The 21,762-nt window shown below is 39.6% G+C and overlaps 1 protein-coding gene across 6 annotated transcripts in view; it reads right to left on the bottom strand.

Annotated features, from left to right (window-relative positions):
- The window catches only part of LOC147148597 (transcription factor SOX-6-like), a 119,041-nt gene that overhangs the window by 31,032 nt on the left and 66,247 nt on the right, over nucleotides 1–21,762 (bottom strand). For all 6 annotated transcript variants that reach the window (XM_086028926.1, XM_086028927.1, XM_086028925.1 and 3 more), the window contains 4 exons: nucleotides 20,444–20,616; nucleotides 17,609–17,677; nucleotides 3,569–3,692; nucleotides 2,142–2,221 (listed from right to left, as the gene is read on the bottom strand). In XM_086028926.1, the coding sequence (XP_085885052.1) occupies nucleotides 2,142–2,221; nucleotides 3,569–3,692; nucleotides 17,609–17,677; nucleotides 20,444–20,616 (446 nt within the window). The remainder of the gene's footprint in view (nucleotides 1–2,141; nucleotides 2,222–3,568; nucleotides 3,693–17,608; nucleotides 17,678–20,443; nucleotides 20,617–21,762) is intronic.

Consider the following 21,762-nt stretch of genomic DNA (forward strand, 5'->3'; position numbering starts at 1 on the left):
GGGCTTGAATTCTTATTAGTATTTTGGCAACTAACTAGACTTTTGTGGAAGTTTAATTCTTACTGTTGTTTTTCTGTATTTTTCTTTTATTGGAGGGGTGGCATTAATTCTTACTACAGTATTATTATGCAAGCAACTAAGTCACCTTTTGGGGGGCTTTAATTCTTGCAACAACTAAGCTACCTTTTGAGGGCTTCACTTTGTCTTCTTATTTCGGCATTAAACTGCCGTTTAGGGGACTTTAATGCCTTTTTACTGCAGCAACCAAGACTGCTTTTTAGGGGCTTTTATATTCATGGTGTTGTTCTTCTGACGGTGATGATGATGATTACCGTTGTTGTTGTTATTACTATATTCCGGAATTAACACATTTTTGGCCAGCTTTAATTCTTAATTTATTCCTGGCATTTAACTCTCGTGTTGCAAACTGTGTACACTGGCATAAATGTACGAATTTTAGGGCCCTCTGGATGCAGAACCACCATCCCGCAAAAACCCAGCCAGTAGCCCCCCATGTACTCACTAACCCTCACAGCACAACTCGTGTTCTCTTCTCACATTTTTTCTTCTTCTCGTCTTACTGCCACCCTCCTTTATCGGCCGTTTAGCAACACAGACCTGAGAGGACAACACGAACGATGGATGAACCAGCCATAAGAAGGTAAACGATTTTTTTCTCCCCGTCATTCTGTCCTCAACTTGAAGCTAGTTAGCCTTGACCTGACTCTCAGTTGAGTGGTTTCATGCAGCAGATAGATGCTGAATAGTTATTGTGTCAAGCAATAGATAACGAGTCCAAAAAAGGAGTCTTTTTCAATGTTGGGGGAAATACTGTATCCCACCACTTGAACTCAGTGTTGTGCTTGTGCCTAATAGGAGTTTTGTTTATTGGGCCAATATTTCTTCATCTACGTGGAAACAGCGCCTTAAAAGCATCATCTTTAGACACTTGTTCCGTTCCAGGAATGTTGTAATTTTCTGAAAGGCTGCTTTTGTTTGCTCTGTATGCCCTTTCTTTCAACGAGGATGTAAAGAACAGAGAATGTCACTTATTCAATAAAAGTAAACCAGCCTTTATGTGATGCCTAGGTCAAGGCAGGTTTTTTTTCTCTCAACTTCCAATGATTTTCAAACAGAAAACTGCATGCACACCAATCACTGATTAGTATCAACATACATACCAGTGTATTAAAAAATCCCCAGAGTTCCTTACAATAGCAATTTTAGTGGTTCCTTGAATTAGGCTCCCAAGCATAATTGTGTTGCTTGTACAGCAGCCTGAGGTCCCCAGCGTCAATTATTATTATGGAAATAAATAAGCCTTTTGGGGGGGATTTAATTCTTATGACTATTCTGGCAACTAATTTCATTTTTATAGGTGCAAAGTTGTCATTTTTTTTTCTGTCAAGTAAATCACCACTGAAAAGGCTTTAATTCCTATTATTATTCTTGCAAAAGGTTGCCTTCTGGGTGGGGGAATTACATCTTATTATTCCAGCAATTATGTCACTTTTGGAGGGCTTTAATTCTTATTACTATGTTTGCAACTAACTCACCTTTTGCTGAGATTTAATTTGTATTATTAATCTGGCAACTAAGCTTTTGGGGGGTCTTTAATCAATGCTATTTTCTGGCAAAGAAATCACATTTGGATACTTTAATCCTAATTAGTACTCTGGCAACTAAGTCACTTATTTCGGGCGTTTAATTTGTATGACTGCCCTGGCAAACAAGTCGCCTTTAGGGAGGCTTTAATTCTTTATTATTATTTTGGCATTTCTGTATTATAGGTAGTTGGGGGGGGGGGGTTGTAAGATATCACAATCATTCTAGCAACTACCGGTAAGCCCCCTTTTGGAGGCTTTAATTCTTATTACTAGTCTCGCGACTAAATCATCTTTTACTTTTTAAATCCTCATTACGAATAAGTCACCTTTTGTAGAGCATGAATTCTTCCCATAACCCCAAATAGTTTAATTCAGGCTACTATTTTCTCTTTATGTTCAGACTAAAATATCGATAGCTCATTAAATTAGAAAAAAATCCAAATTAAAGTTACACCGGCTGGCCTCTTCTTCTGGTGGCCTGACACATGAGTTAAACACTGTCTACTGTCTATGTGTGATTGTGGGGTGTGTCACCTGTAGCTGAAGTGGACTGAGCCCGGACGCTGCTGCTGCCGCCATTGTGGAAGGAATGAACTGCATGGGGTAGTTGTCACCTGTAGCGAGAACACAGTGGCTTCATGTATATATTCATATCCCAGTCAGTTGCATCCACTTTCCACTTCCACTCTATTCCCCCGAGGTTGGACTCTAAAAGGCTTTCCATGTCCGGTCCGAGCCTTTGTTACGGTCAATAATGGCTTTTTAACAAGCACCCCTAACCCTTTAAAAAAAAGTCTAATAATGATGTTTTCCTCTCTCAGGACAAGTGTGCTCATGTACGAGGAAATCTTTCCAAATGGTGGAACACCTGGAGGAAAGCGAGGAATATTGAAAGAATGTGTGAGCACAACTTTGTCTGCACCTTAGTGTGTACGTGTGTGTGTGCACGTGCGTGTGCGTGCATGTGTGTATAAAACCTGCAACGCCAACTTCTTGTAGTGCAGGTATGTCATTTATTTAATTTTTATGAGTAGTGAATCTACGTTATTATTATGTGTGTGTAATCGGGATTGTTGACTGTTGTTGTTTTTTTAGGTAATATGTGAGCCTACGTAATTATTATCAGCATGTTATTGAGCTGACGTGTACCTGGATAGTGTACGTACTGTGAGTGCACACTTGTGTGCGTTTACTTAACATATGTGGTCCTTTGATTGCATTTTTGTCTCTATTTCAGGTGATTTGAGAGACTACATCATTGTGCGCTCATCGTCAAGCTACACGGGGAGTGTGCATTGGTGTGTATACCTTTGTGTATCGTTTGTTGTTTTTATTATTATGGGTTAGTGTATGTGTAAGTGTATTTTTATCACTTTCTTACATTGGGCAACACATTTTGCTCCAAAATTACCCAATAGTCTCAAGATCTCATTGTAGCCTGCGCGGATTCAAGATGCTCAAAAAGGCATTCACAAACTAACTTTGTGTAATTTTTTTCATACCCTTTAAATTGTTTTGATGTGTGAAACATATCAATGCCTACCTGGGAAGCGTATGTTCGTGTGTGTGTGTTTGTGACATGTTCCACACGGCAGATGTTTTGTGCAGCTTTCAGCACGCAGTAAAAAAAAAAAGGAGACACGACATTCCAGTCTGGGTTGTGTCCATTGTATTGTTGAGCGCCTTGTAAATCTCTCCGCTCGTTTCCAGAACATTCCTCACCTGACACACCTCATTAACATGGACCGGGTTCCCAGTGTGCGAGTGGGTGTGCGTGTGTGTGGGGGTGTGTGTGTGGGGGTGTGTGTGTGTGTGTGTGTGTGAGACACAGCATGGGAGGTGCCGCTGATAAGAGCTGTCTTTGTCAGAAAGGTAGATTGTATATCCAGAAAACATTTATTTCCTCCACATTCATCCCCACATTGGTCTGTGTGTGTGTGTGCGTGTGTGTGTGCAGATACCTGGCTTGTACGACATGCCCGGTGGGAAGAGGAAGCCTTGTTGTGCAGCGGCTGCGGCGGCTGCCAAAGATCTCTGGTCGTGAGGGAACACGGGGATCATGAGAGGAGGCATATGACCTTGGACCTGAGAGATGGGCGAGAGACAACAGCGTACAGAGAGAGAAGGAGGGAGCGAGAGAGAGTAGTTAAAATATGCATAAAATGTAACAACTCTGTTGAAAAAAAACAGGTCATCCATGATTGGTCGTTATGTGAGCCCTGAGCAGTTGTGATGTCGTTTTCAGTCGACAGAAATGACAAAATGGCCGCACCCAGAGATGGCTAAAAATGGGTGGATTAACTTTTGTTCCACAAACGCAGTATTTATCAGAATGCCTTGTTTCAACTAGTTGGCTTGCATAGAACATATCCCTGAAAAAAATATGTTTGGGCTGACTTCCCCTTTAAAGGTACGAATGCTGATTTTTAGGATAATGATGTTGCAAAGTCATATGTTATGATTGGTTGCCGTATGGAACATGAGAACATTTTTAGGCAATGTGAGGGCAGTGTGTTTGCGTTGGAACTGTACCTAATGAAGGCAAACAAAGTGGCCAGTAAATAGGTAAAGTCAAAGTAAGACACTCTGTGCAAAATGGATGAGAAAATGTCCCAACGGGGGGGCCTTTCATGTCACCTGAGGGGGGACGCAATGGCGGGTGCCCCTCAAGTGAGGTGAAGTGTGGCAATCAAAGAAAAGAAAGGTAAGAAAGGTGTGCCTGCAGGAATTCTAGCGCTTTACCTTGTGCACGTGTGTGTGCGTGTGTGTGTGTGTGGGGGGGGGGATTGTGCATGTGTGTGTTTGCGTTTAACGTGCATGTGCAATGTGAAAAACATTATCATTCCCAACTCAAGAAGGTTCTCGCCCTCACTCGAAAATGTTCTGACGAGGAAATAAAATATATGAATACGTTTTTAACAAAATAAAATAAACATAAATATACAGTACAAAATACTGTATTTAAAAAAAAAATACTACATATTTGATTAATACTTGATTTTGTTGTCATATTGTGGAGCTAAAAAGGAGTAATGCCACTAATACACTGTAAAACAGTAAATCTGAATAAAAAGAAAGGAGTTATCATAAACTTTCAAAACCTGCAGAATCACTTATTGCCCCCAAAAAATTACTTGACTCAAAAAGGATTTTTTTGTCATAGTAACTCAGTTGTTATGAGTACAATAAAATTTGGGGGCATTTTAAGAAATCATTACACAATGTAGAAATAATGAAAATGTAATAACATAAAAGGAATAACCAATGAAATTAAATATATGACAAAATCAGTTACTGCAATAAATATATGAATAAATTATACGAATAATAAAAAATAAATTGTAGAACAAATGAAATTAAAACTTGCTTATCACCAATCCATCCATTAGCCTAACCGCTTATCCTCACAAAGGTCGAGGGGGTACTGAAGCCTATCCCAGCTGTCTTCGGGCAGTAGGCGGGGGACACCCCGAATTGGTTGCCAGCCAATCGCAGGGCACACAAAGACAAACATCCGCACTCACAATCACACCTAGGGGCAATTTAGAGTGTCCAATCAACCTACCATGCATGTTTTTGGAATGTGGGAGGAAACCGGAGTACCCCGAGAAAACCCACGCAGGCACGGGGAGAACATGCAAACCCCACACAGGAAGGCCGGGGCCGGAATCGAACCCACAACCTCTGAACTGTGAAGCGGACATGCCAGTCAAGTCAAGTGCCGCCCTTTAAAACTTGCTTTTGTTATCAAATTGGGGCGCTAACAAGGAGTTACGGTACTACTAATAGTAATTAATAAATATGAATACAATATCAAAATGAAAATGTATATTTGTTATATATATATATATATGTATATTTAAAAAAATATATTACTGTAAATGATCTTAATTCAGTAAATTAAAAAGAATATGATATAGTACACTCCAAAAAACTGATTCAAGCCCTGCTTTTATATGACACATTAAATTGCTGTTTGATTTACTCAAAACATTTTATTAAATACGAAATCCATCGACATTTAATTGCTGCAACGTAATATTTTCACATTTCGATTCATGAACTCAAAACAAATACTTTCACCTCCACATTAACTCCAAACTAATGTGTTTCATTTGAACTGGGAACGCCCATTGCGCATGTGCAAAGCAACACACACCCCAGAGGATAAGCAGTTTTGATAATGAATGGATGGACGGATGATATAGTAGTAAAACGGGGAAAGAGGATAAAATAAACTACTAACATAACTATATGAGCCGTGGAGGATTGGAGTGGGGCTTCTGTAGGGCGGTACAGAAAAAAAGCTTCCATTCATTGTGCTCCTCTGGGAACGCTACGACGGGCTGGGAGCGCAAACACACAAAGATCTCCTTTTACCCACAAGGTGCTGGGGGTCCCGGCCCTGCTCGGCCCCTAAGAAAACACAAGGGCCCCTTCCTCACTACACACTCATACACACACGTGTACATAAGCTGACGCACTATTAATAATCATCGTGTGCAAGGGGGCAACGAGGACGGCGACGTCTCCAAGGTGACGGGTTTGGCGAAGTAACATAAAGTGACTTGGAATCGTTGAGTGAGTCATGTGACTTGTTTGTTGTCAGCTTTGTTTTAAAAGCCTTGTTTGCACTGAACTAGATGTTTCATTACAATTAGGTACCAAGGCCTTCTTCCAAAAGACCATTTGTTTGGTTGAGTAATTCAGAAAAACATCATGTCTAGCCGGCAAGTAGACGACACTGCGCTATCCTTTTCAGCATCCAAACAGCACGTCGGCGCTATCATTCCGAGCAACAGAAAGTCACTGTGACGCTTTGAGTGCCATCAATGTCATTTGTCGTAAACTACGTTCTTTTTACGTGAATGGGCTGAGATAAGTCTTGGCCAACTCTGGTTTTATGAACGGAAACACAAAAAAAACATGTAGCATGGCCAGCAGTTTGGAGCATTGGGTCTCTTTTGGATGAGATTATCGTGTATCAAACAATGCTTTTTGCTTGTGAACACGGTGGATGTCTGGAAATTTGAACTTTACAAGAAGCTTGTGATTGATCAAAGTGTTTATGTAACATCTGCTAAAAAGTGTGTCACAAAAGAGAGAAAATATGTTGGCAAATATTTAAATTTACTTGTGGAAGTAGAATCAATGACGTAATGGACATACACACACGAAAAAACTATTAAATATAAAGTCACTGTTGTGCATAAAATATGTCTTTTCGCAAAAAGCTTGTTTACTGCGTTTTCTGGTCCAAAATAGGTGATTTGGGTGAAACCACCTCATATCGTCAGCCTCTTAAAATAATGACCTAAGTCATATTTTGACAATTTCTTATTTTTCATTTTTTGGCTGGAACATTTCAGGATGCTGGCCACCTCTGCTAAAATAGCTGCATCCTTAGTTAAACAGATCATTCAATTCTACGCCTGAAATGTAATTATTAATACATATATGATAATCAGGATGCAGTTCAGTTCTTCTTGTTTTTTGAAAAAAATTGAAAAAAATGACAGGTAATTATTTTAAAAGGGTGATGATATTCTACTGCTGATTATTAAGAAAACAGAACAAGGTATATTTTTTTGTTAGTTTTGTTTGCTTGTTCTGAACTGAGATGAGTTGACTTGACTGACACCATACAGTGCTTGTATGTCAATTATTTGCTTGCAAGTCAAAGCAAAGCAAATTTGCCTGAATAATGGTTACTTGAATCATTCATATTTCAAGGCAATATTGTACTGACTATCGATAATGGATGGATGGATAATTGTAATGTCCTTGCATGTGGGAAAGGAGAGCCACAGTTCCAGCCATTTATTGAACACGGGCAGAACAGTAAAACCCGTAAACGTAGGTCTGGAATGTACCCGCACAATAAACGGGTTCACTCTTTACATTTCAAATATGTTATGTCTTAAAACTCCAAAACTGGCTCTGTAGCACCTCCCTGGAATTTGTTTTTAAAAAATTCAACCCCTGAAGCCAGTTTCACTCTTCAACATGCAATTTGGTAGACATTTCTAGCATGTGGAGACCAACAAAAAAAGTCTCAAAAAGCCATACCCAAAAAGACACAGGAAGGCATTTTGGTTTAGAGAGGCCATTTGAGGCTCGGTTCACACCGCAGGTCTTAATGCTCAATTCGGATTTTTTTTAAAAATCAGATTTTTTTTGTGTTAGCATTCATATTACATTATAGATGCGACCTCGATCTCTCGTGTTGTGAACACGTCTCCAAAGTGACCCGTATGCGCAGAAGAAGAGACGATATCACTCACGACGTAGTGTTTACGGAAGTAAATGTGGTCCAGGCATTTCTACAGTGTAGCAATTCGGTAGGGAGGTAGGAATACAGTACTGGGGGAAATTATGAGGCGAGGCTTTTCATTCATGGAGACGTCACTAAAGTTGACGTCACGTCATAACCGTGCGTAAAAAATTAATCGATCTGAAACGTGTCTGAATTATGTCATGTCATGTCATCTTCCAAACCGCTTATCCTATACAGGGTCGCAGGGAGTTTCTGGAGCCTATCCCAGCCGTCAATGGGCGAAGGCAGACTACACCCCGAACTGGTCGCCAGCCAGTCGCAGAGCACACATAGATACTGTCAGTGAGCGGGAATCGATCCCACGCTGCCCGCACACAACTCAGGCGTGTGTACCACTACACTATCAGGGACCCGTGTCTGAATTACTTACTTATTATTATCACAATAAATGTCCACTTTATGTTTCATGTTTGAAGTGGGATTGAATTAAAATCAATACTGTTACTCAAAACAACTTTGCAGATTCGATCTCCCCGCTGACAACACTTTATGTCGGCCCGCACAGAGCGCATTTTGGGCTCAGGATGATATCAATGTCAGATATATGTGACCTGGCGGTTCAGACTGCGGTCGCATTGCAATAAATCCGATTTGTATATGGATCCATATACCCTAGGACCACATATGAATGTGGTCCAGGTTGCATTTGAAAAAAATCTGATATGTACCTGATCTAGGACCACATATAAAAAAGTGGCCAAGATTGCATTTGAAAAAAATCGGAATTGAGCCGTTCAGACTGTCATTGAAAAATTTGATACAGGTCGTATATGGGCAAAGCAAATCCAACTGGGTCGCATTTGCTTGCAGTGTGAACCTAGCCTTAGTGTCATTTCTGCATTATTTAAAGGTCCTTCCAATACAAAGTATTAGAATTTTTTTTCGTCCCAATTGCTACCAAATTGAAAGTGTGGATACTAGACAGATTGGAGATTCTAAATTGCGAAACATTTACTTTTTCATCATTATGGATGGGCAGAGTTTGGTAGAAAGGTTTGATGACTGACTGGCCATTGTCTCAAGAGGAGCACCCCAAAGCCAGTTTCACTGAGCAACATGAAAATTGGTAGGAATGTTTATCATGGGTAGACAAGACAGAAGCTATGTTGTTTTTAAGCAGCCATTTCAGGGTCATTCAGGGATTTGATTGATTGATTGGTTGGTTGAACATATAAAAACATTATAAACAAAAATTGGAAAAAAGAAAGGAAAGAAGAGAAAATCATCAGTAGATGTCATTGATCAACTCACTTTACATGTTCAAAAGGGAGTAGGAAGAAGTACGATACTTATCTAGTCCTACCCCTTGTTCACGTATCAACTAGTAGGTTATTTTTATACAAAGGAGTAGTATATATATACATATATAAATATATATACTGTATAAATATATATATATATATATATATATATATATATATATATATATATATATATATATATATACATATATATATATATATATAATTCATAGTTATACTTGATTTATATAATTTTGTAACACTATATCATCGCAAGTGATTCATACCATTTCAATTCATTATCCTATTTACTGTATTCCATAAATGAACACCTTTTTCTTTCAGAAATGAACTAATCCTTGAGATTTTGTCTGACAGCTGCCAAATTTCAATCACGTATACTAGACAGATGGATGACGCTAATTTGTAAAATAGTTGTCCTTGCAAGTGGGTGGAGCATGATGATAAAATTAGATAAACTGCCATTGGTTCAGCAGTGCAGCGCAGAATATTAAGGGAATTCAGCCCCTGAAGTCAGTTTTATTTATTAACATAAAATTTGGGAGGCATGTCTATCATTAGTCGACCCACAAAAGTCTTTTGCTTGAATTGGGCCATTTTAAGGTCATTCTGGCCATTTCCAGGTGACCTTCAAAAACGGTCCTCCTATAGATTTTGTATGATTGCTAGACAGTTGGACAACGCTAAATTGTAATACATGAGAGCTTAGTCATTGCATGTGGGTGGAAAATGGCGGCAAAGTTTTGATGACTTGTCCTAAAGCACAAAACTCTACTAAGTCATCTCACGCATGTGTTGTGGCATTAAATTGCTCTCATAAATAAAATAAACCTTGGCTGGATCATCAATTGCATCATGCTTTTTCTTTTTTTCTTCTTGTTTTAAAATTCTGCACATGGGAGGAACCGTTTTAATTGTGAGTCACTCCAAACAGTAACCCCAAAATTATGTTTATAGGTTTCTATAGTGATACAAACACATCACTCACAAAGTATGAAATGAGGGCTGACCATGATAATAGAACAATTCATAAACAACACCCTAAAGATGGAAGCGGAGGAAAGCGCTAGCACAAGAGTTATAAATGAAGAACAGAAGGAGGAGCAAGAAGAGGAGGAGGAGGAGGAGGAGTGTGGCTTTGCAGTCATTAATTAGCCGCGTTAGCTCAGGCCCGTGTGCTGCGGTCGGGGCCCGAGTGCCTTTGTGGGTCCTGAAGGGAAATGGGCCACATATGAGAGCCATTACGGGGACAGCCTGAACAAAGACACACGCCTGTCGGCCAACAAGTGGGGCTCACTAACAGCAGGCACATACGCACACACACGCATGTATACCACCACCATTATAAGTGTGTGTCAGGGCTAAATATGCAAGACATACGTGTTTGGACAAAGGTTTTGGGACACATAATGTATGTGCCATGTGGAAAATGTATCACCTTTAGTGAGAAAAAGTATTGCTTAGTATAATTTACACGGGAAGTTAAGCAAGCATCTATGATATTCATGGCAACATAAAGCCCTTAGGCCCGCCGCACGCTGCGTAATATGGCTGAACCCGACTTGGACTGGACCATCGCAAAAAAATGACACATGGTAACTCACAGCTGCACATTGAGTGATTCGATCTATGCCCTGTGACATTAAATGGCAAGCCTGTATCGGCGATTGAGGCTCAACATACAGTATATTGTACTTTATCACTTTTATTAAATGACAAAAAGATTTGAGTAACAGTCAGGGAAGAGGTGGGTTGCTACAGAGAGAGCACTTGAGTGAGAATAAAAGAATAGTGGACGGATGTATTGCGATACGTACGTACATTATTTGCGTACATTTTGGCGACAGGGAATGCAAGCTTCGCTATCTCATGCACAGGTATGTCATAAATATTGTTAAGTATAGTTGTAAAACATAACAAATGTATACTTCATTTGTGTGACTCGCTGGTGGCGGGACAGCCAGATGCGTCTCGCTAGTTTAAAACACGCAAATGTATTTTTTAGTGAGCTTGTGCCTTTTGATTGGCTGTAATCTGCAACATTGCTACAGTGTGCAACGGCAATTTGAATTTTGAAATGCCGCAAAACCAGTAGCCAAGTAATTTGCCGAACTGCGTGAACAAATTTATCATTGCAATGGCAACCGGCCTTTTGGGGCAAAATACAAGACCTTTTGTGTCAATATAGTTTTTTAAATGGCAAAATATCGCATTTAAATAGGGAAACTACTCTGTTCAAACTAAACTCTATTGCTTTAATGACAACAGTAACATTTTAAATCAAAATATGGATTTTTTTACATTTTTTAAACAAAACTGTCAGTTGAATGGTCGCATATCGGACTTTGAGGCAAAATATGATGTTATGTGTACCCTATATATAGAAATGTATTGAAGAAGTGTTGTTTCTAGTAGCAAAAACTAACTTTTTCACACCCAATTATAGCCATTTTGTCACCATTTCGATTGCTGATTGCATTTCTGTGGGGAAACCTACAACTTTCCTGGCATGTTGTTTTGTGGGGAACATCTTTCGTCAAAAGACGACTGTATTTTATTTTCTGTACATCTATAGTACGTTGGTGGCCAAAAATTCAATTTTCGTGGAAAAAAAGAAATGTGGGATGACTTTGCCAAAAAAAAAAGTTGGAGGATACATTTATTAAAAGGATTTATGAAATGTAAGAGGCAAAATGAAGGTTGCTCATAAGTGTGCTAACACTTGACACAAGGACATCATCAGTACAATAAAGGTGAGGGGAAAAAAAGGCTTTATACTCTACCTTCGTCCACATAGGCAGACTTAATGTTGCCAGGAGGACTTTCGAGCCTGGTTCAATAGAAAGTGCGCGGCTGTGTGTGTTTGTGTCTGTGTGTGCATATTCGTGCGTTTGCGTGTGCAGGGGTGTGCGCGTAACCATATCTATAAGAAAAGGGGGCCTTCGGAAGTATTTCTTTAACCCATGGACATCCCCCCACTGACTCTCCACACCATTTAAAACCACATGACAGGAAGCCTGGTATACTTTGAACTCTGCAGCGCACACACACACACACACACCTACACACACAGATACACAATTTTATGGGAAAAAACACGCCTCTGAACTTGCACAACTTGGGAATTTGTTTGCATTTTCTATGGCTTATGGCAACACTGAAGATGTTTTAAGAGAAGATCAAAATATGACGGAAGCAGTAAGGCACCAGCTTTTGACAGCCCTGTTAAAATCAACTGGTTTTGGGGGGCTGTTAGTGGCTGGAAAATTGAGGCACAGTCTGACATGAAAGTCATGGAAAGTAAACAGTGGGGAGGGATTGGTTTTTGTTTTGTTTTGTTTTGTTTTGTTATGTTTTTTTAGTAAATCGGCAATTCACCAAAGAAAAAGAGTTTGGCTGTGTAATTCCAATTTTGATGGGTGAGCAGGCACTCTCTAGCACAAACTATTTGCACAAAAGAAATTAAAAAGTAATTTTTGGTCACAATGTTCCTTTGTTTTCCATCAAATTGCACACAATGCCTGTCCGCAAGGAGTTCAACAGTAGCGCGTGGTCATCTCTGCTGAGAGGTTTGACTGAGAGCACGTCTGGATTTGATAAGTGGAAGCAGACCAACTGAACAAACAGAGCGTTTTAGTGGCAAAAGAGCGCTTCATTGAGCGCTTTATGGACAAATATAGAGTTTGGATTGTATTATTGTGGGGAAAGTAATGCATTTCAGCACAAAACTACAATTTCAATGGCATCAAGTAGCATTCATCCATCCATTATCATGGTGGAGCCCATCCCAGCTGTCTTTGGGCAGTAGGCGGGGCACACCCAGAATTGGTTGCCAGCCAATCGCAGGTCACACAGAGACAAACAAACATCCACACTCACAATCACACCTAGGGGCAATTTAGAGTGTCCAATCAACCTACCAAGCATGTTTTTGGAATGTGGGAGGAAACCGGAGTACCCGGAGAAAACCCACGCAGGCACGGGGAGAACATGCAAACTCCACACAGAGAGGCCGGAGCCGGGATCGAACCCATGACCCATGCTGCCCCATCAAGTAGCATATTCGAGAAAAAAAATTACTTTAGCCTAATGCGACTTTTTTGTTTTTTAAAGAAATTTAGTATTTTAAATGGCGAAATTGATCTGTGATTTTAATTACAAAAAAAATTGATTTTAGGGTTAAAAAAAAAAAAAAAAAGCGCTAAATGCGATAGTCTGGTACACTGAAAAAAAATGTGTAATGAATTTACTCAATTTTATTTTGTCAAATGGTGGCACAAATTAAAATCCTCTGGATCCAGATACATTTATTCAGCGGTGGGCATTCCATCTGACCACCCGTTTTACTGACCTTAGATGACAGATGGGAAACTAAAAGAAAGACAGACTAAGCATGGACGGAAGTGGATTTTCGTCTGTCTGTGTAATCATAACTAGCCTAGGACCTCACAGTCCATTATTGACAGCCGCCCATTTTGCTGAAGAGAAATGGAAACGTGATCCAGACTGCATTAAGGTTAGCTGTAACAAAGCACTTTACATATAACGTAAAATAAAAATAATACAACAACAAAGATAGTGAAAGCAGTAAATGAAAACACAAATTAATGATACTAACGCATATACAATTAACACCACAAACCAGCATAGTGTGAGTCTCATGTTGGGTCAAAAGCCAAAGAAGAAAAATGTGTCTTCAAATGAGTTTTACAAAGAAGTACTTGTGAGTTAAGTTTTACATTTTTATTTTTGGAAAGAGTGCCGTTAAGAGGTTGTGAAAAGGTATTTTGCCACACCCCACACTCCATTTAAGAAGGTGTCAGTAATGCACCAAAAGTTGTTCGCCAACCGCTAAAGGACGGAAGAAGAAGTAGAAGAAAAAAGAGGATGACGTGAAGTCAAACGAAAAGATTTGCAAAATAACTAGGCAGCATTCTAATCCACCAGGATTGTACCTTTGACATCAATGTGACACGGGATTCTGGTTAAAGTAAGCAAAACTTTATTAAGTGTTAAAGCAGCTGGAGGCTCCCACTCACAGTTCAATAGATGTATAGCTTCCTTGTTTCAAAATGAAATTGTTTGTGATTAACCACTTTGCAAACATTTCACTTGTGTAACCAAAAATGCAGTCTTCAGAATAAGAATGCCATGTTCTGACTAGTGGGCCTGCATAGATAAATAAATCTCTGATATTTGAAGTGAAAACATGATGTTGTCATGGACTAATGTAGACTTTTGGTGACCAAATATAGTGCTTCAATGGCAAAGTATTGCATTTCTGCGGGAAAGCATCATTTCCCATGACCAAATATATTATTTGTATGACAATATATACTGTTTTTGGTGCCAAGTATGACATTTGTTCCAAAATGCAACTGTGGTCAAATACAGTGGAACCTCAAGTTAACAGACTAATTAAGGGAAGGGTTAGAGCCAACTGCCCGTTACACTGAAGTACTTCCTTCCGTGGCCTAATACAGGACAAAATGACTGTTTTGTACTTTTTTCATAGCTTCAATTTCCCAGTACAGTACAAAATGATTGTAAAATAAAATGCAAATAAAGGTTGAAACTGTTTGAAAAGTTTCAAAATGTACCCAAACTTTTCTTGTTGGTGTTTGGGGGAAGGATAATGGCGCACATCTGGTCACGTTCATGAGCCAGGGTTGGCACTTCATTTTTTCACCTCTGTTATGATTAGATGCCATAGATAAAAAAAAGAACAAAAAACAAAAGTTTTTTGCATGTTCGAGACACGGTTACATGAATAGCGCCATGGATACAACTAGATAGATTTGACACTCTTTTAGAGCTTTGTGCTTACGGCGATGCTAAGCTAATTTCCACGTTTCCATCACCTTTGATGGGAGAGTCACCTCTGCCAACATGACCGCAACAGTGGCATGCTTTTTAGCCTGCTCATGTCTACTGTGTCTGTTAATGTAAGAGAGCAGCACAGGCCGGAAACACATGACCAGTCTCTGTTGATGGTGCCACAGCGCCGTTCACCAGCACTGCGGCAAATTACGGACAACTGAGGACATTGAAAGGTACTCTCCAAAGGGTGTTTTGAGTACACTGGACACTTGAAATCAGGGTCCATTGCTTCAAGGTTCCACTGTATAACATTTGGGCAGGAAAGAGTAGCATATGCTGTTATATGGAAAACTAGGTTCCTGAAGGGAGCACATCAATTAATTAGATGGACGGACATAGATGGAGTGAGTGCCGTTGTGTAAATGGACACTGTGAGACGCTGCTGGTGGAGAAAGGAGCTCCAACTGTGAACAAAAGCTGCTCAATTTGTGCCGGGCCTCCATTTCTGTCTGTTTATTTCATCAAAGGGGTAGCCTCGTTGGACAATCTTGACCCGCTGTCATCTTCAGAGCTACCAACCCCCCTACGGACCTCTGCCTTTGCCTGCTCCTGTAGGTGTGATGTAGTTAACGAGCTCTTGTGTATTTTAACTTATTTTCGCCACGAGGATCCCGCCCCCCAGAAGCTTAATAAAGCTTGCATCGGACTTCATTAGGGCCGCCGAACCGCGGGGGGGAGGGGGCAGCAACTCGGATTCTGGTCCATGCTGTGAAGCACAGCCGCCGGAGCTGGTTTCAACAAACCGCTCCTGAAAGGATAGCAGCGTGTTATTACGGAGACCTCAGCTGGACCACTTGTTTCACGCCAGGCCGGAATTGCTTCAACATGCCTAAAAGTGTGCGGGAATGAGGAAACAATGGCACGTGTGGGCCAGACGCCGAGTGCTACGTCGTCATGGCTACGGTTCCAGGGCCCAGTCGCCAGTGGGGGCAGCTGGTCTGCTTCCACTTACACCAGAAACACTTTTCATTGTCACAGAGTTTATACTGTATATTTGGCACTGCAGTCTAGAATTATAGTTTTCCCTCAGTGTCCTTAAATGTTAATATTATCCAACTAGTATGTAATAAAGTCATGTTTTGCCTTCAAGAAAAGTCCGAATTCAGAGTTTCCCCTCACAGCTGATTGATTGGTCCAAATGCCTTTCAATTTTACTTTCTTCCTTTCTTCCTTTCTTTCTTTCTTTCTTTCTTTCTTTTATCTATCTATCTATCTATCTATCTATCTATCTATCTATCTATCTATCTATCTATCTATCTATCTATCTATCTATCTATCTATCTATCTATCTATCTATCTATCTATCTATCTATCTATCTATCCATCTATCTGTCCATCTATCTTTCTATCTATCTAGTGTAGTAGTACTAATTAATCCAGATGTTGCATTTAGAGACCTTCTGAAATCAGAGTTTTGCTTCCCAAAATAACTGAGTGCTCGTTCCTAATGCCCTTACATGTTAATATGATTCTCATTTCATATTATTAAAGTATAAGTCACGAGCGGGGTCTGATTGGACAAACAAAAATCATATTTGCCTCCTACAAAATAATGTCTCCATCTCACACAACATATTTTAGGGAATAAACAATGCAACAACATAGAGAGTGCGGAGACTGTCTATCAGTGTTGGATAAAATATGTGATGTTAGGAAGTGAGAAAAGAAAGCACAGGAATGAAAAGAAGAGCGAGGACGAGTGGGAGGACGACTGGCGGCATCGATCGCTGCCGGGGTGATCAATGCGAGGGTGACTGACCCAACCATAACGCCGCAATTACAGAGTCACCATACAGCCGCGCGTGTGCATTGAAAGAGGCGCACACACCTCTCCGAACGAAGAATAAAAGGGGAGGGCTGGACCTGCCGTGTTATTATGGCTGTCCAACAACACGCCAATCGATGGAAAGGACAATGGAAGTGTTTGAAAGGCGGACAAAGGGCGAGGAATTAATGGGACGAGGCGGCGGTGGTGTGTATAGATGCGTGTGTATGTGTGTGTGTGTTTAAGGGCCAAATATGGATGTAGGAACTATCCAGTTTACATACATTTCTATATGTTTGTCCATGTCTGTTTGGAGAAAAGTATTGGGGCCAGACTTATAATAATTTTAGATGATTTTTCATGATACTTTTTTTTCTTTTGACTTTATTTTTTTTTTAAATCCAGTTAATTAAAATACTTTTTCGGGCGGCACAGTGGACGACTGATGTCATAGCCGTTTTCTTGAGCAAACAGTGCTTGGATGGTGTACTATAGCATTTTATGAGCAAACATTTTGCCCAAATGTCAAAATATTTTATTCACATGGTAAACTAAGCAAAAATCTATCATATTAACTAACCCTGTCAACATTTAGCCTTTTATGGCAAAATAAAACATTTTCAAAGACTAATGCAAGCTTTTTGGGACCATTTTCATGTTCTAAATGGCAAAATAGCCCATTTCAACAAACTATCATTTCAATGACAAAGTAGCCTTTCTAATGGAACTAAAACATCTTCAAAATGCAACAACTCACTTGAATTTGCTGTTGGAGAATGTTGATCTTGTGTTGTTGCTGCAGAAGCTGCTGCTGCTGTCTGGCAATCTGCAATCACACACACATGGAAAGATTAATGAGTCATATCATCCATATATTAAGTAAAAGTGTTTTTTTTGTACGCACATATTTGGGTGCATTCAACATTGTCAAGCAACCAAGTGTGCTCATCAACAACAAAGACACTCCACAAAATGTAAGATTCGAGGCAGACTGGGTGGAACAAATAAGTGCAGCGACCACATGTCAGATGCTCCTGGAATGCTACACGCAAGATCATCTCTAATGCTGTCCAGTGATCTTGTTTACAACATGCAGTCAACATGCTTTAATTAAATCTCAGAGACTGTTACAATATGCGCTGCTTATTAGCAACAAAGTTTTAATAGGCATGATAGCTACAAACCTTCTCATTTTTGAACCAAACTAATTTACCCTAGACCAAACCTTTTTTTCTCCCGAGTAGGGTGGGGAAATATATAGAGATGTTTATTTGACAATGCCCTCAATGGTGAGAATAACTTACAATGCAGTATCTGCACCTTAAACAGATCCTTACCTAAATCGATTTACTGTCATGTCAAAATGTCAGTCTGTCATGAAAATAAATGGCCGTTCATACAAAAAGCTTAAGGCGCCTTCTAAGAGTAACAAGACTCTTTTGAAGTAGTGCTCTATATGGCTTGTACACTGAGCTCTAACTAGCCCAGGGTTACTACCAGGGTTACTATTTTCTTTTTAATTTTTCTGCGCAAAGTTTTAATTCACTGTTGAGTCAGAGTGTGTAGATTATATAAATGAATCAATCTGAATCGATGTCAATTCATACAACCTATTTGTTGGCCTAGCTAACGTTAGTGTGCTAGTTGGGTAACCTCAGCCAAGGCCACTGTGACTTTCTTAGAACAAGTTAGAACACGTTTGTTAGTTGTCATATTAATATTTATGTGCCATAAAACATGGATTGGTCCTGGGCAAGCCTGGCCAATGAGGCCCCTAAATATGGTGGCCTTTAAGGGGCAAAAGACAGTTGGATTAAAGATTATTAACTAGTTACCGAAATTTTTGTTTCATTTTTCACTCTCTTTTTCGATTACAGAAAATGCAGTTTCACAAAATAAGTATAAATTGCAATAATAATAATCAACACATTGATTTATGTCAAATGTGAGGAGTCATGTTCCCTTTTAGACAACATTTTAGAGGGTTCTAGGCTTGCTTAGCCCATGAGGCATTTAATACCGAAAAATCTCCAAAACACCAACATTTTTACTTTGTGTTTTAAAAAAGAAACATAGCACTGTACAGTATTTGATAAGAACATTATAGTGAAACTAAAAAACACAGAATGTTACGAAATAAACTGGTTTCATGAATATTTGTGTGTTGGATGGATGTGTACCTTTCAGGGGCATAGTGTAGTGAGTGACACCAGTGGATGGGTTGTCGTGTTTAGCAGCTCCATGCGAGCTTTCTTATTTTACATTTGTGTGTTAGACTGTTTGTCGTGTTCAACAAACAACTGAAAGTGCAACTGTGGCTCTCCTTGCCCACATGTAAGAGCAAAAACTCAAAAGTAGGGGCACATGAAGGTGGAGGTATGACTTTTTATGTTAGATTTGAGGTGGCATGTTTCCCTTTAGTATAACATTTAATTATCGGCACGTCAGACTGTCGGTGCCTAAACTGGATCGCTGGCCAATCATGGCACAGGAAGGTAGGGGACTTTGTTATTCATCCTTCAATTTCTTTTTTTTCCCCTCAATAGCTATATGCAGATTTTTGCTATTTTTAGGTCTGAAAAAGAGGACATGTCTGGGCCAATCCGGCATGTATGAACACCCGATCTGACGCACTTAAGCCTTAGCGCACATCCGTCGCCACCCCCTTTCGGTTTGTTTTGCTTCAAACATCAGAGATCCATCGCCAACGGTGAAGCACCTGATGAAGAATAAAAAGTGAAACCGCTGCCTACAGGACGGGTCGTTCGGTATATTTATTCCGCTGCGTAATTACAGGCTGCCGAATGGAAGGCGGCAACCCATTTGCGCACGTCATATTTCATTAAAGGCACATTTTGTCTGCAGGGCGTGAGCAGCCTATCATGTCTCAACAGACAGATGACTGCTGCATGTAAAAATCTATCTTTTCTTCTCCCGTCGTCTTTCCTTCCTTTGTGAGCCGGCCAGCGCTGGAATGTGTTGTGATGGGCACCCGGCCAAATTTGCAGCCTGTCATACGCTGACCAGGCGCTAACGCCGTCGGTGCTAACGAGGAGCGGCCTCACCTCTTTGTTTTTAATGGCCACGTGCTAATTATTTATTAAGTGTGACACCTGTAAACATGTTTCACTTAAGGCTGATGTGCTAATGACTCTTTTCATGCTCATTTACTCAGACAGGAAGGCGTCTCCCAAACTAGAACTTTTCCATTTTACGATCAAGAAGTTTTGTTTGCTCATTCAAGGGGCCTAAGGTAAGACAGTAAACCCATGTTTGAACATGGTAGGTCAATCATGGCACAGGAATATATATATATATATATATATATATATATATATATATATATATATATATATATATATATATATATAGGAATATATATATATATATATATATATATATATATATATATATATATACATATATATATATATATATATACATATATATATATATATATATATATATATATATATATATATATATATATATATATATATATATACATATATGGATATGTGTGTGTGTGTGTGTGTGTCTACATATATCTACACAAAGACACACATACTGGGCGCAAACAAAAAATGTCTACCTGTTCTTGCTGTTGCCGGGCAAGCTCCATCTGTTGCCGCTGCTTTTCCAGCTGTGAGGCGGCCATCTTCTTCTGCTCGTCGTGGGCGCAAAGGAGCTGCTCCCTCAGGTTGATCAGCTGGCTGATCATGGCGGACAGTTGCTGCTCCTTCTCCTCCAAAGACTCGGTCGCCCCTGCGCCGTCAAACAAACAAATCAACAAACAAACAGAAGTCTATCTGGAGAATAGGGGTTAAGAGCGGTTGACTTTTTGTACACTTGAAAGACAGTTCACCAAGGTTTTTGATGATTTCTTTGGACAGATAGTTTGCTTTTGGAAAAAATAGTTTTGAAACTCAAAATAACTGTATTGGATCTAAGGTTGCGACACAAATATGCTCCTCGCTTTCCACTTACCGGCAGTTCAAGTAGCGCACATTCTTCTTTTGAACCTTGCGCAGGAATTTACAAAATATTTATTTTTTTCACACACAATAAAATTAATGAGAATTTCCACTGAATGACAAGTCTTCAACTCAAAACGCTCCTTCAGCCAATGTCGCGATGAACTTGTAACAATGCAAACTTCTTCACACATGGTGAAATTCAGTCATGCCCACACACACCAAGCCAGCGTTTGTCGCGTTATGTCTGCTCTCCCACAACAATAAAAGCCAATAAAAGCTTTTGTCGGCCTCATGATTCACATTCTTGGGAGTGCAGAAGAGACGGTTAAACAAAAGTCTATAAGTTGCCATTCAAATGACAAGCTCATGCAAATTTCAAACACACTTTTGATGAGAGTTTTTTGTTGCGGGTCAAATTTTATTTTACTGTGTCTGAGAGGTTTTTATTATTTTTGTTGAGGGTAAAAGGTTCTTTGTTAAGGTTTTCTTTGGGTTGCTATAACAGTTTTGTGCTGTGTGTGAGGGGTTCTTTGGTAAGTGTGAGAGATTTTGGCGAATGTGAGAAGTTTTTTTTTTTCTGCAAGTGAGAATATTCTGGTGTGAATGCTGGTATGAATTAAATGTACTTTTGTGAGGGTGAGAGGATTTATTTGGTCGTTTGATAAATTTTGTTTTGTGTGTGCAAAGTTTTTGGTGATCCTGGAAGGTTTTTGGGGATGTATGTATGTGAGAGATTTTTTTAAAGTGTGTGAGAGTTTTTGCAGTGTGTATGATTTTTGGTGACTGTGAAGCAGGGGCGGAGCGATGGGTAGGCCTGGGTGTGCACAGGCCTACCCAGATTTACAGACTGCTCATCCAGTGAGATTTATGAAAAAATATTTACTTTAAAATGTAGTTTTAATTTTATTTTTATTTTTTTTAAATTTAATTATTA

Source organism: Filicampus tigris, chromosome 4 (assembly GCF_054856515.1).
Source record: "Filicampus tigris isolate MCC_2025a chromosome 4, RoL_Ftig_1.0, whole genome shotgun sequence".
Taxonomy (NCBI): Eukaryota; Metazoa; Chordata; class Actinopteri; order Syngnathiformes; family Syngnathidae; genus Filicampus; species Filicampus tigris.